The sequence below is a fragment of the Calonectris borealis genome, chromosome 4 (assembly GCF_964195595.1).
Source record: "Calonectris borealis chromosome 4, bCalBor7.hap1.2, whole genome shotgun sequence".
Lineage (NCBI taxonomy): Eukaryota > Metazoa > Chordata > Aves > Procellariiformes > Procellariidae > Calonectris > Calonectris borealis.
This window is the reverse complement of record NC_134315.1, coordinates 47,482,068-47,496,452: the sequence shown is the minus strand read 5'-3', so window position 1 is coordinate 47,496,452 and position 14,385 is coordinate 47,482,068. Positions and strand designations below refer to the sequence as shown.

Genomic DNA, 14,385 nt, shown 5'->3' with positions numbered 1-14,385 from the left:
TTTTAGTTTCTCATTAATACCATTACATAACACTTTCAAAAATATTTTAAAATCTTATACACCCTATATTTTTTTACTATATATAAAGACAAGAGTAACTATGAAAGTTCAACTTTTGCCATTATCTCATGGCAAGAAGATAAGAGATATTTCTCTAGAAAGACGATAAAAGTCTTTCTAAACAGATAGGAAGAAGGTGTATGTCATGATAGACTATATCAGTTGATATTTTATTTCTGGAGCAGAAAAAGGTTAAGAATCCAAAGTGCTTATCCAACCTTCTCTAACAACCTTACCTGTGGGAATACCTGGGGCGAGTCATCAGCTAAAATTATCACCCCACAGTGGTCAATCTTAATGGAAAACTAGAGACTGAATTGCTGGCTAGAGCTGAGCACATAGCACAAACATTTTCTGTGCTGAGTTTAACAACACTCACGTCCTTAGTAGGTCTGCTTTTTGATAATATTCTAAAAAAATATTGTCAAGAATGTTGCAAAAACAAAACGTGTACACTTATTTAGCAGCATATTCACACAAACCTAAAGCTGAACTTCTTTTTTAAAAATAGTGGTAATAAAGGACGATTCTGTGAGTAACACCCAGTTAATCAGTAGACAGAAAATATCAGATCATCCACCCACACATCAAAACAACCTGTACTGAAAATAGTACATTGTAACAAGTGACTCATGATGAATTGTACTCCATACTGGCCAGGTAAAAACTGTATTTGTCAAATTATTATTGTTAAAACCATGTTCTCCTCACTCTTTTTAAATTTCCCTCATGTCCAGTGCAAACACCCCTGCATTTAAAAGAGCTGAATTTAGTCCTCAGATTTCAAAAGATCAAAATAAAATAAAACAAAATAAGCCTTTGGAAATGTTGGCATTTTAGTATTCATAATCAAAAAGACAAATTCCTGTACTACATATGTTTCAGCAGGTAGATGCAATGACAGTTTTCATCAATGTACTAAGTGCTTACAAATCTCTGTTCCCACTTAAATTTGCCATAAAACTTTTACTGACTTGAATGAGGGAAGTAAGAGTAATCCAGCCTAATGTACTGAAAATCCTGTTGCTAATTTTCAAACAGTTTAACAGAAGGAGTGTTCATGGTACCTACATATTACTACATTATTTATTGTACCATTTGGGTATTTTTCATTCCATTTCACTGGTGACAGAAGAGACCGCACTGTGTTGAGCTGCAGCTGCAGTTAAATGTTGCTTTTAAACCATGTAAGATTTCTTATTTAAAAATAAACTCGAAAGTTTGGAAAAAATAAAAATTAAATAAGCCTATGAATTAAATCAATTTTACTGTCAGTTTTTGCCTCGTACAAATTTTTTTAAAGACTCTCTCTCAGATAGAAACAAGACTGCCTCATTCATTCATGGGCAATACTTTGGCTCCATGTGCATTTATGTAAGTAAGAAGAATTTTGGACCTCCTTTCTATTACATCAATAAGCTTTTCAATTCCTTTTCTGCCTCCTTGGCTCTCCCAGTATATTTTGTCAAGGAACAAAGACTGTAGCAACTTCTCACGTAAACGCTGGCTCCTCAGCACTGAAACTGCAGATTCAGGGAATCTGGAAAAGCACAAAGAAATTCATCAGCTTTGCCATCACTCTGAATTGCAATATTTACGTTGTGGTTTAGCAATCACTTCTATGAATATAGACTGCAGCTCAGCAAAGGAAGTCCATGCATGGCTAACGATATGCATGTTAATTGTATCTTTTACAGCAGTGGGATTACTCATACATTTTTAGACACATCCTGTAAATGTCTGAGGCCAATGATATCTATTCCAGTAACTTAGTGTCTCATGCTCAAACTGGGAAGAAATTATCAATCTTTTTACAAAATTAATAACTTAAAACTTACTCATTGATTCCCTGCAGTATTTTGAAGTCAAGATTGTCCTCGTTTCTGTCAAAGAAACCCTTATTGTTTATAAAGGCCAAGTGCCTTTGGTCATGCCTTCTCTGAACAATGTGTGTCAGGTCAACGGCATCCTGATCACTACATTTCAGCTTCAGTCCTTGCTGCACGCAGGTATCCTCCTTGAGAGGTTTGAATCCACAGCAGTTTCTGTCTAGTCGATTATAGATCTAAAACAAAGCACAGCAGAGTGCCAAGTGAACACAATATCAAAGTATTTGGTGCAAAGTGTCACTGTAAGACATCACTCACTAACACAGCTGACAGGAAAGCAACTCGGGACAAGTGTAGTTAAAGTCAGCAGTGAAATGGCGTTGAAGACCTGGTCCCCAAACTTCACGTACTGTTAGAAGCAATTTCCCAGACTGTGTATTTTATCCATTTTATAGCCATGATTTGTTATGTCAGTAGAAATTCTTTGAAAATAATGGAACAATACCACTGTGTAACTGGAATAACAAGATGGTGAATACAATTCTATTTTTTTCAGAAGGCTGTAGTTTTTTTACATTTTCTCTGCTGGAAAACAATAGAAACAGCAGAGCCTGATACACACAGAGGGTCTCCATTTTGTGGGACCTATTAGACTAATAGTATGCAAAATAATTGAAAAGATTACTAAGGGGCACAGCAAGCCATCAGAAGCTACAAAATGCAACAAGAGTGCATTTATAATCACAGAGCAGCCTCCCTGAGTTGCACTGTGGTATATACTTCAACGACATGATGGTCTGGGCTATTTTTTCCCATGCGAACCCTCGCTCATTCATCACACAGCACTTAGCTGGAAGGAATACATCTGGTCTAACTTTAGTGGTGTAAATGTTAAGCATCTCTTCTGACTTAGTCGTTTATGTTCCCTTTCATAAACGATGACAAGAATGAGGCACCTCCAGAGCAAAGGATGCCATTTTAGGATAACCATCTAATACAGGAAGGATAAATCACTCCTTGAAAGTGCTTCTACCCCCGGTGACTAGATGAGAGTAAATACACAACATTGCCAGGGCCCTGAGTGCACAAATAGGCCTTAATTGCCCTAAGCAGTGACACCTGGGACCTCCACACACACACCCCCCACCTGTGGGCCCAGGAGCCCCATTTAAGCTCAGGCCTGGCACCTCAGCACTCCCCTGAGCCCTTCTGGGGTGGAGCAGGGTGGTGCGTGTGTATCCTGCTACCTGCTGCTTGGGGTTCCTGCTCATTGGCCTTGGAGCTGGCTTGCTGCCTTGTCTGTGCCAGATGCCCACTGGGCTGTCAGGGGGACCCATGGCTTTCACCATCCTTCCTGCTGGCCCTGCCTGCCGTGGGGCTGCCCTTGGCTCCAGCTCATCTCCCCAGGGAACAGCCCTGCTCCTGCCGACAGGTGCTCACAGAGAGGAAGTCTGCTTTGCTGCAGCTAAGGCTTACGGAGTAGCTTATCACAGGTAAATTATTTTTTCTGCCCTTGTTTGTTTTATGCTGCCAACTCTTCAAACTGCTCTAAGCACAAAAGCATTAATGTTCACTTCTAAAATTGCAATTTTATTTTTGTGACATCCCAGTGAAATGAACTGCTAGGACTCTTCTCCCGATGTAGAACTATGCTGCATGTTGAAAAGGCCTCCCATTTTTGTTCATCAAATGAAAGTCTGAGAGTTGTTTTGTTTTTTCTTAAGTAGGTAGTACTGCTGCCATCAGTCTTGGTGGCAGCGTTTGTTTTCAGCTGTGACAATCCTGAGGAAAGGAATAGATTTCTCTTCTTCTTTCTCTTTTCATGAGCAGCATTCAGCATCTGCAGGCAGTAGAGCCCCTCTTGCTTGCAGCATTTTAGCTCATGGGATGTCTCATTCAACTCACCCAAAGGCTTTGCCGAAAAATGAAGCAGAGGCCTTCCAGACAGACTCCTTTGATATAGCGCTAATTCACATGCACTGCACTTCATCTCATGCATTAAATAGACGAGGAGATCACGTTCTTACGGACAGCCTCTTCATAATATCTTGCATCATTCAGTGTTACGACAGAATGATGGGACAGTCCGGAATTGCTGCTGCAACCTTAATAGTTTAGCATTGGGTTTTGTCATGTATTTATGTACATGAGAGGTCCAAACCCTCAAAATTAAAGAAGCCATTTTACATTTAATGTCCTTATTTTTCTTGAGTTCTTGCAGAAGGCAAGTGAAGGTCAGCTATAAGCATTTTTCAGCCTGCTTCTATATTTTATAGCATTTGAAACCAGAGATTAGGAACATCTATTCTATTCTAACAATGGGCACCAAAACCATTCTTCTGAGGCAAGTATATTTAATGGAGAATACTTTTCATTATTCTTTACTTCTGAATGACTCATGAAGCACAGATTTATTTTTTTTTAATTCAGAGCCCCTTCTTGGCATATTTTGTTTTAGAGTCTTCATGTTCTGCTGCTGATAAACTTTAAAGTCTAGTCTAAGAGCACCCAGATAAAATTTTAATCTTTAAGAACCGTAAGACCAACTTTCACTCACTTTCTGGTATGCATGTTCTTGTCTGGTAGGCAACTGGAGGTATAAATCACTCTGATACCAGCTACTCTTATGAGAGTAATTTGTTTCTTTATTTCATGCACAGTTCAATCCTGTTGTATCTTATTTTAACTGACCTCTCCTTCTGGATAATAGGAGTTCTATTATGAAGTTTAAAAACTTGACTTAGAAGACCTTAAAATTAGAAATCAACACGGAACTCATGAGAATTTTTAAACTGTTTGACAAGAAGACAATGGCATGAAAACATATTAACTCTATGACACATTCTGTACTATTCCTATAGGGACATTACTATGCTTAGCATCAGAATAATTCACATATGGCTTTATACCAGTTTAAGAATTACTTGCTCGTAGTGGGACTAAAGATGGAGTCATTAGACAAGTGGCGCAATCTATTTTTAGAGAAGAATTGAATGCTCTGTTTAACATAACAAGTCTACAAAAATGTAACCCCCAAAAAATCGGGAATATCCATTCATCCTGGAACAGGACTAAGAAGGACAGGGATAGGCTATGCGTAAGTCAAGTCATGATTTTTATATTTCAAGAAATGTAACTCTATAAAAAGCTGAATTATATGAACAACCAAACACAGTGCATAAAACTAGTGCTTGCTGCAGTTTTAAATAGAAATAGTGTTACATCAACCAGTAAGTGCTGTAGGATGCTCAGTCACCCGGACCTGTCTGGCAGGCAAGGACAATTGGAAGTAGTGCCATATCTCAGGAAGCCATAAAATTAGCTTCCAGCCAGGTGGTTCAGTTCAGTCCTTACTAATACAGAGAGTGTATTAATATTTGACTACATAATTGCTGTAACTGTAGCCACACATTATGATACCACTGGGCAGAGTCCTAGTTTGGTGTTATTTGGAGAGCTAATGATTACGTGCAATACCTAATTGAAGAACAGCAGCCATATCATTCATCAGTTGCTGCTCTATTCTTTCCTTACTAAGTCACTGGCTAGGTTTTTAAAAAGAAGGAAAATTAGCTGCTACAAGTGTTATCTTGATCCAGATTTCAGCTGACCGAAACCACTTAAATCATCCCTGGGGGCTGGGGAGGTGCAGGAAGGACCACACAGTAAAAACCAGTGATTTACAGTCGTGAACATAGTCAAGAACTATGTTTGGAGAAACAAGGTATCACGGAGAAACAGTATGCCTGCCTCAAGGTGAAGTAAATCAAGACGTCTCAAGACAAAAGCCTTTGCTTCCTCTTTTAGAAAATGAGTCAGTTAAGTTCCTGATCTTTCCCTGATTATAAGTTGCATTTTGGATATTTTAATCATAAGAAACAACCAGAAACAAGTTCAAACTGTGCAAATACATTTCTTCCCCATTTAAAAAAAGGAAATAAACTAAAATGACTTTTCTAGGAGTCCCATGTGTGCTCACATGACTTTTGAGGCAGAAAGTTGCATTCAGTAAATGTTTTACCTGCAGAAGAAAATCAAAGAGTGCCATCTTGGACCACTCATGATGATGGATTTCAGTACAGCCCCACTCAGCTTTGGGAACTTTACCATTCTGCCAGCATTTCTGCTTCAATAGCTGCTGATATTGCCCCCAGGTTAATCTCACTGAAGAATGGGTACTATTATCTGTTGGGCTCAGTGACGAATCCCAGAGAATAACAGGACAGGCTTGACTGTCTGAAAAAGGAAAAACAGATCATCAGTATAGTGCAATACTGTCAGACTTACTTGATCATTCTTTAGACATTGCCTAAGCATCAATAATTACCATTTTACAGATGTGGCAGGATAAATGGCCAGGGACTAATAACTTGACATCCTTTGGTTAATGTGGTCTTATTCCACATCTAAAACCAGCCACTGCAAGAATGGAAGAAGCATAGACGTTATAAACGCCTTCAGTGTACAGAAGGCTTTCTCTGTTTGAAGCAAGAGATTAATGTACAAAATCATATACTAAACCAGACTATTAAAAAGTTTATAGGTAGAAGATTAAGAGCCTGCAATGCCACTGTGAATCAACGATGTAATTTCCCTCTGATTCCAGTGAACTGATAATGATTTACAAGAGCTGAAAACTTATGTCAAAGTATTTTTTCTGCATAATGGGCATAGAAATACTACAAATCCTATACTCAAAGTGGATTTATTTTGTTATCTTTAGTATTTTAGGCCTATAATGTATGATTTCACAGCTCTGAAATGATATATGAGAACACTAGAGAGTGTGAGCTTAGCATGAATAAACACCTTGACAAGCATTTCTTTTTTACCCAGATATAACATGAGATCTGTTTTGTATAGCAGCTATTTTGGCCAAATTCTTTAATTCTTCTGTGTAAAGAATATTCTGCTCTTCCCTGAAACTAAGTCAAAGGCCTTAGCTTTGGTGAGTTCAAGTGTTCAGGGTTCTTAGTGGGAAGAACCTCAGCAAAGAATTTAAAATGAGCTTTCACAGTATAAGAACTGATAAATATATTTCACCCAATATCAAGTAACAGGCATATCTATCTTAGGAAAGTGGAACTCTCCTCTTCATTGCTGATGCAATGCTGCTGCCGCCTTAAACTGTCAAGGACCCAGGACTCACTGTGGCTTGTACACTCTTTAAAACAAAGAAATCCTTTATATTTTTGGGTGTAGACAGAAGACCAAAATAGGATGTCTTGGTACAGAGAGGAGGAACCATTTAACTGCAAAGCTGGTATTTGCTAAATAGCACGTGTTGGAACATGTGTAAAGCTTTAAAATTTATTTATATTAATCTTGAAGATCAATGAACCTAAACTCTACACTGTTGCACAATTTATCGCATAGTTAAATGCAGCCTAAACTGCCTCTTTGTCTTCCACATGCCCGTGGAGCCAGAGATGCATCTGAAAAGAAGCTTTCAGAAACTCGCGTGAAGGCAATGAGATCCACGGCACCTTCTCCAGAGGCAACCCAGAGAATAGCACATAGAAAACAGGTATCAGTGCCAACAGCAAGGTAAAAGCTGCTAACGTGAATGCTCCATCTGTAAGCAGCAAGAACTGTTAAAAACACATCTCCATACAGCTGAATCAAAAAGCTACTTATTCAAAGGATGCTGACTGATCTAAAACAACAGGTAAGAAGTTATCTCTGCCCATACTTAGCAGCGAATCATATGAAAAGAGCCATCTTGTATTCACCAACAGTGCATGATAGGTCCTGCACGCAATCAAGCCCAAGAGAAAACCAAATTCCTCTCCAAAACCAGAATGTACTTGATCTTCTCTCTGCCAGGGCTTGCACATACAAGGTAGTCCTTCTCAAGCCAACCCAACGTGCAGGTCCATCTCCTCTTTAACTTCCTTCCCAGTTGCCCAATGTTTCCTTAGGAACACAGAATGTGTCCTTCCATTAGGAACATCAATCTCTCTCTGTCACTAGGATCAGTACTACCTTTATCAGCACCATGCTCCACACTTTCCTCTGCTGAAAAAAGCACTGAGCACTCCTGAAAATCAGTCTTCTCCTCTACTGAAGTGTCTGAATAAGTACTTAGGAATTTAATTTGGGAAATCTTAGCCATTTCCCCATCTCTTTCGCTCTGGGTCCATCACCTACATTGTAGATGACTTTAGCCAAGCCAGGTCAACTATCGCCTAAGCTTCTTTTCCAAGCTAGTTGGAGAAAGTCTATGTAAGCATTGGAAATTTTCACAAAAAAAGGACAGCTTTCTTCAGGACCAAGACTGATCTATTGTTTTTATATCTCCAATAACAGCTTATGTAACTGCTAATGAATTCTTCTACAAACCAAATACATAAATGGTCTTCTAACAAAACAAACATCTCCTGTCTACCCAAAAGGGACATGATAAACAACAGTAATATAAATACTTAAAAAATATTAATAATATCTTGCCAGTTTCCATTAAGATACAAAAACATTTCTAAAAGACCAAGGCTAAATACAGGAAATGTTTGCATTTCAGAGGAAATGGGAGCAGAAAAGATGAGCCAAAATAAAATCTTTCAACTCTATAATATAAATTGAATTACAGGAAGATGAAACGGCAGCTTCAGTAAGGAGCAATGACTCAAATTTTTTACACTTGCAGGAAAAACATGAAGATGCTGAATTAAAGCAGATAAGGGGTCTGATTCATAGCTGCATGAATTGGCATGACCCCACTGAAATCAGCAGAGCTCTTCTGATTCAAACCTCATGAGGATGGGGCTGAAGTTAATTGAACAATGAAAAGTAAGGCCTGGCTAAGAATGAGAGCATCCAGTTTGATACAGCCAAAACTGAGGAGATTGAGCACGCTTCAGAATACATCCAGCGTGTTCTGCATGCACTTCTTTCCTAATCAGCTTTATATATTAACACAAAGGGCTACGGCTTTTCTGTTGCTGCAGCTGCATTGCACTGAACCTTGCCCAAAGCTGATCGTCTTCATTTTCTTTTCCTCTGCCATTTTAGATTGATATATCTACTTGACTATCTGAAGATGATCTGCAAAATTGTATGGGAAAGATTTTAAAACTCATGTCAGAACCAGCTTCCTAGTAATTCATATAGATTTTTAAACAAAATTTCTAAAAATTTCTTGGGCCCTTAGGAGCTACTGGCTCAGGATATCCTAAGTTGAATAAGCTAACAGGTGAATCCTCTTGCAAAGTTCTCACCTGGGCTGTTTGAACCTGGGTCCATGCTCTCTTAACCCAATTGCTATTTGTTTTTAGAATGGGCAGACACAATCCACCTGCTTCTGCAAGCAGCATGGTGACCTGTCAGAGTTCAAGGATCATCTGGATGATGCTCTGAGTCATATGGTTTAGTTTTAGGTGGTCCTGAGAGGAGCAGGGAGTTGGACTTGATGATCTTTCTGGATCCCTTTCAACTTTAGATATTCTATGATTCTATGATTCTAAATGTTACTCTTCCATCTTGTGCTCTAACTTGTATCTATAGCAATTTTTCTAACTTCCTTGAAAGAAAATATTTTCAAACATGCCCATGGGAGCATCACTAAAAAGAGCAAATTTTTCACAAGGTACCTAAAAGTCCTTTCTCAAACTCCTCATTGTTCACTGTAAAGCAGTATAGCTTAACACTGCCACATTTGAAAGAAACAGTTTAGTTGCCCATGTATTAGCAGGAGAGAGTAATTTAGTGTGGAAAGATGAGAAGGACTGTCACACAGAGCATTACTTGAATTTGAGAGTTTAAGATTAAGTTCTGAGGGAAAATATAAGGGACAGAAGCAGAAAGCAGACAGAAGTTAGGCCATTTTTGTTTCTTCCCTCTGTACCTTATTTGCAATGTTTGTCCTGCACTCATATGAATGTCAGAATTAAGGAATGCATGAAATGTGCATTAGTTTCTCTCTAGACTACGGGCTGCCTTATTGCTTATACATTAACTTCTCTACCCAACAAAATATTGGAAATATGCCTTCTGGTACCCTTCTGAGAGGTACAATACTATGGTGCAAGTTGTTTGGGTTGATAGAAAACAGGACAGATAAATTGAAGCCTTTCAGAGCATTCTGAATGCATAAGGCAGCATTAGGTTTTTCTTATTCTTTGCTCTGACATTAGTGATTCATAATATCTTTTCCTGCTTTTGCATAACTTTTGGTGGGATGGCAAGGGCAGGCTGATAGTGCAGGGTATAACACAGAAAAACCTATGGCTCCATTTATCATCATGTAGAGGCCAGTAGAGCAAAATGACAAGTACAACCAGTGGAGCTATCTATCACATGTCACTCATCTATTTGCACTAAACCAACCATGAAAGGTGTTATTCAAAGAGTTTCTTGCATGTTTTTAGGAAAAGAAGTGGTTCTGGGCAAATATTAGGTTCAATCTTTAGCTAAGAAAAGCCCAACTGAATTGAGTACACCTGTGCTTATTCTTCTCAGCAGAGGATAAAACATTTAGCCAAACATGATACCAGAAAACCAGGGGGGAAGAGGGGTGGTTGTCAGCATGCAGTAGCTCAGGCCCTCAGCCAGTGGCGCAACAAAACTGCATAGCAATAGCTGTGTATTTTGTACCAAAAGCTGAGCAAAGAGCTCAGCCTTGTTGCTATGATCCAAGGAGTCAGTCCTATTCCTACAGCTGTCAGCTGCAACACAGGAGCAAGCCTGCTCCAGCCCATGTTGCTCCAGTGGTAGCTCAAGCCCTAGCAAACACTGGCATCGTCCTACCCTGCAAATGCTGTTGCTGAGCTAGAGGCTATAGGTGCAGTCACTTTACTTAGCTTCTGTGCAAATTAATTAAGGTAGGGCTGTGACACCAAGCAAGGTCACTTATGTCTCTCCTGTTCCTCAGGATGATCAAATAATGAAGATTCTCAGTCATGTGGTATTAATGTGAACATCCCAAAACTCAGACACACAAGGGTCACCCTTCATGTTCTCCACAATAGACACAGTTTTATGATTATTTCTTGTTGTTTTACAGGCTTATCCTTCTTTGTTTATAAGCGTTTTGGAGCTCTCGGCATTTTTCACACCTTGTAGGTGGCAATGGGAGTAATGAACGAGTGCTTGCATGTGCCCAGAATCATACTCTTTTAGTCTGTAACACTGAACTCAAAAGGGCTTTGCCCACCTGTACTCCCCAGGCTTTTTACGTTCAGCCAATTCATTGCAAAAATACTAGGGAAAGAGTTATCATACCCGATTTTTCCATCCATGATGGAAAAATAAGATAAACAATAAAAAAGATTCACTGTTAACACTTAAAAGGGTTTACAAGTAACTAGGGAAAGTAAGGGCAGCAGACAGAGGACTTGCGTACAGTATTTTTCTAGACTTTTAAAAAAAAATCAGTGGGGGATTTGTGGGAATAGGGGAAACAGAAACTGTACAGGGATTTACTACGCAGTTCTTTGAAACTGCTTCTGACAACATGAATGATGGTTTTGAAAAGCCCATTTTTTAAGATTTTAATGCTACATCAAACATGTCTTGTTACATCAGATCACAACTGAGGCAAGCTAAAGGGATGTGTTGTAGAGAGAGATATGTCAGCCCAGAAATTGTGTACATTCATACATACATGCACAGTCTCTAATCCTGCATTGCTTTCTTTCCCATATGAATAACCATGATTCACACAAGCTGCCCTGTAAAAAACTTTACAGTGCCTACCCAATCTTAACTTAAATGCATATGGGTTATAGAAATGAGCTCACTAATTGTTCATATTTTTCTAAGAATATATTTTTGCTCATTTTCTCAACACAGATGTTTTCTAGATTATACCAAACACAAGCATGTAAATAGTAATGAGCTCAAGTAGGTATTAGGCATCTGAGCTCCAGCATATTTCCAGGCTAAGGAAATGGAGAGAGACAAGGTACAGTAACTGTTCCAAATGCTCTGTTCACCCTTTAGCTGGAAAAAATGAAGTGGGACCAAAATAATGTTATTTCTCTTCTCATCACCTAGCAACACTCTTCTTGCTGTAGGAACATAGCCAGTTCTCAGGAAAAGAAAATTAAGGAGGGCAGAATGACACTCTCTGTCCCAGACAGTCTAAAACATACTGTAAGGTGACAGACACTGAGCAACACAATGCACAATTAGCCTAATAGCAGTTTTCAGAGGCTTGCAGTCTGTCGTCTCTGCAGCCACACTATGCAGAGCTCCTCCAACCGAACTACCTTAATGCCTTACGGCAGCTCTATAGCAATAAATCTTATTCCTAAAAATAAACTAGGCCTAATGTATCTTCCATGCTCTGCAACTATGAATAATATTCAGAAGCCTCCAAACTGTTGTTCCTAGAGATTCATTCACATTGTTGTACAGGCTACCAAAAGGAAGGTTTACAAAGCAGGAAGAAATCAGAGATCACTGCGTCCTCTTCCTGCTGTCAGACTTCAGACTAAAGTCATTCTTGCATTACTTTTTTTTTTAAGAAATGCAAACTGATATAAAAATATTTTGTATAAGCTAATTTCAGCAGCAAGAAAGGAACAGCAAAAACATAGCTAGCCACTTTAGCAATGATTCATTAAAATGCAATGTAGTCCTTTCGGATTGTGATTTGTGACTGTACAAAAATAGCAGTTAGGCTGAAGACATTTCACAAGATAGCAATGTTAGTAGACTTACTTCTAACTCACATTACATGTTTGAAATCTATCTTTAATTTCACTAAAGCATAAAAATCAAATTTTTAATTGAAAACTTTATACCAATCATGTAACAGGCATATTGAGATATTTACTGTGTATATTTCTTTGTCAGCATAATATATAGATGTGTGTAATGAACCTCAAAATGTACAGCAGGATTCACTGAAATGTAGGGGGTTTTTTTAATTACCAGGGAGAGGGAAGCACTTTTAAAATTTTTTCAGTTCCCAGAGGCATTAGTACCGTGAAAGTAGCATCAAACTTCTGCAGGAGTTTCCCAGTTCCCCCACCTCCGAGTAGGTTATCTGACTAAATACAAACCCCCTTTCCTACCATCTGTTTGAGAGGTGAATTTTTGTGCTCCCTTTCAACAACATTTTGTTAAAGTCAAATCTAAAAGATGAGAAAACTTAGAAAAAAAAATCAGAAATACATATTGAATCACAGGGTATTCTGGAATTTCTTTCCCCAGTTTCACTTCAGGCAGTCTGTACAACGTCATGCAATCTATGCATGACTCCCTCTTTTTTTTTTTTTTTTCCCCCTCATTCCAGGCTCTTGTGGAAGAGAAATTGTTACTGCCCTCAGCAGCTCAATGGTATTTGATCTAAACTTTGGGGTACTGCGTCCTTCAGACAGGATAACTGCGCTGCAGAAATTACACACAGATACCAGCTTTACGTCTGCCGTAATGATGGGGTTAGTTCTCAGGCTCGCAGGAGTTAAGGTGGCTGCCGCCCTATGGTTAATATGGGAGGGAGGAAGGAAACCTCAGCACCCCACCTGCAAGCTGAAAGCCATAGGAATGTGTTACCTTGGAAGAACTCCGATCTCCTGCTTACAGAAGGTAAGCTCCTGTTCAGCCCCAAGATCCTATCCAAATGAAAGGCAAATACCTCGCTCATGTCGAGGGGTCTTTTGATGATGCCACAGTGCCCCTCGTTACAAGCAGTTCCTGTGCTGCTGGGACCCCTTGCAAACACTACCAGGACTGCTTTGTGAGAAGGTAGTTCTTGGATGTTCTCTATCTGAGAATCCGCCAGCATGCGCATGTTGAGGATGTCGTCTTTACTCAGCCAAGAGGGAGAGCTCTCGCTGTAAATCCTGATATTGCTTTCCTCAGGCTGGGGCTGTGCCTTTATAGCTCCAGAAATCCTCCCAGGTCTCCGGTGACCCCTCTCCCTGATTGCCATTCCTTTATGTCTGAGTTCATCCAGTTGGTGCCTTCTTGCCTCCAGAGCTACTGCTGCTCCCACCGCGCCCGTAGCACGCGTGGCCCTCCCCGGCTGTGGGGCAAAGGCCTCCTCCCGGCCTATAAAAGCGGCTTTTGGAAAGTGCTGCCCGTAGGACAAAGCGGTGGCATGTTTCTTCCTGCGCTTTGGCTTCACCGTGCCTCTGATATTGGCAGGCTTGCTGCGCTTGGACCGCAGGGTGATATAAACTACATTGGGTGGCAGCAAGGTCCCATTGCTACCAAGCTGGGGTTCCTGGAAATTGGGTGGTGACAGGGTGCCATCCAGTGGGATGCCCAGAAAAGGAGTTTGGGCTGCATCTTGGAGACTTCTGGAACTGATCTTTTGGTGTCCTCCTTTGTGCTGGGGTAAAACATGACCCACTTGACTGACGAGGAATCCCAGGTAGATCACACAGGCAGTGCCCGCTAGCAGATTCCTCCTTGTCCTTGGGCGCCTGCAAGTCCAGAGCCTCAGCACCCGCGGGGGGCATAGGCAGCAAATAAACAAGTTTTTGATTTTACTTGGCTGATCAAAGGTGGTCATTTCTCTAGTGAATCCACATGATAAAAACAGCAT

General features: G+C 39.9%; 1 protein-coding gene across 1 annotated transcript; it reads right to left on the bottom strand.

Annotated features, from left to right (window-relative positions):
• Positions 1–1,347: 1,347 nt before the first annotated feature.
• Positions 1,348–14,385, bottom strand: GASK1B (golgi associated kinase 1B). The gene is made up of 4 exons (XM_075150578.1): positions 13,389–14,385; positions 5,911–6,125; positions 1,899–2,125; positions 1,348–1,600 (listed from the first exon to the last, which is right to left on the bottom strand). Exons 1-4 carry the CDS (start codon positions 14,383–14,385, stop codon positions 1,393–1,395), a joined length of 1,647 nt encoding a protein of 548 aa, XP_075006679.1. The 3' UTR covers positions 1,348–1,392.

Excerpts from the sequence above, each read along its gene's own strand:
- GASK1B (XM_075150578.1), bottom strand. The coding sequence starts at position 14,385 with ATGCTGTTTTTATCATGTGGATTCACTAGAGAAATGACCACCTTTGAT. Across the intron at positions 6,126-13,388 it reads GAGATCGGAGTTCTTCCAAG|ACAGTCAAGCCTGTCCTGTT; the intron begins GTAACACATTCC and ends TTCCTTTTTCAG. Across the intron at positions 1,601-1,898 it reads ATACTGCAGGGAATCAATGA|ATTCCCTGAATCTGCAGTTT; the intron begins GTAAGTTTTAAG and ends GTGCTTTTCCAG.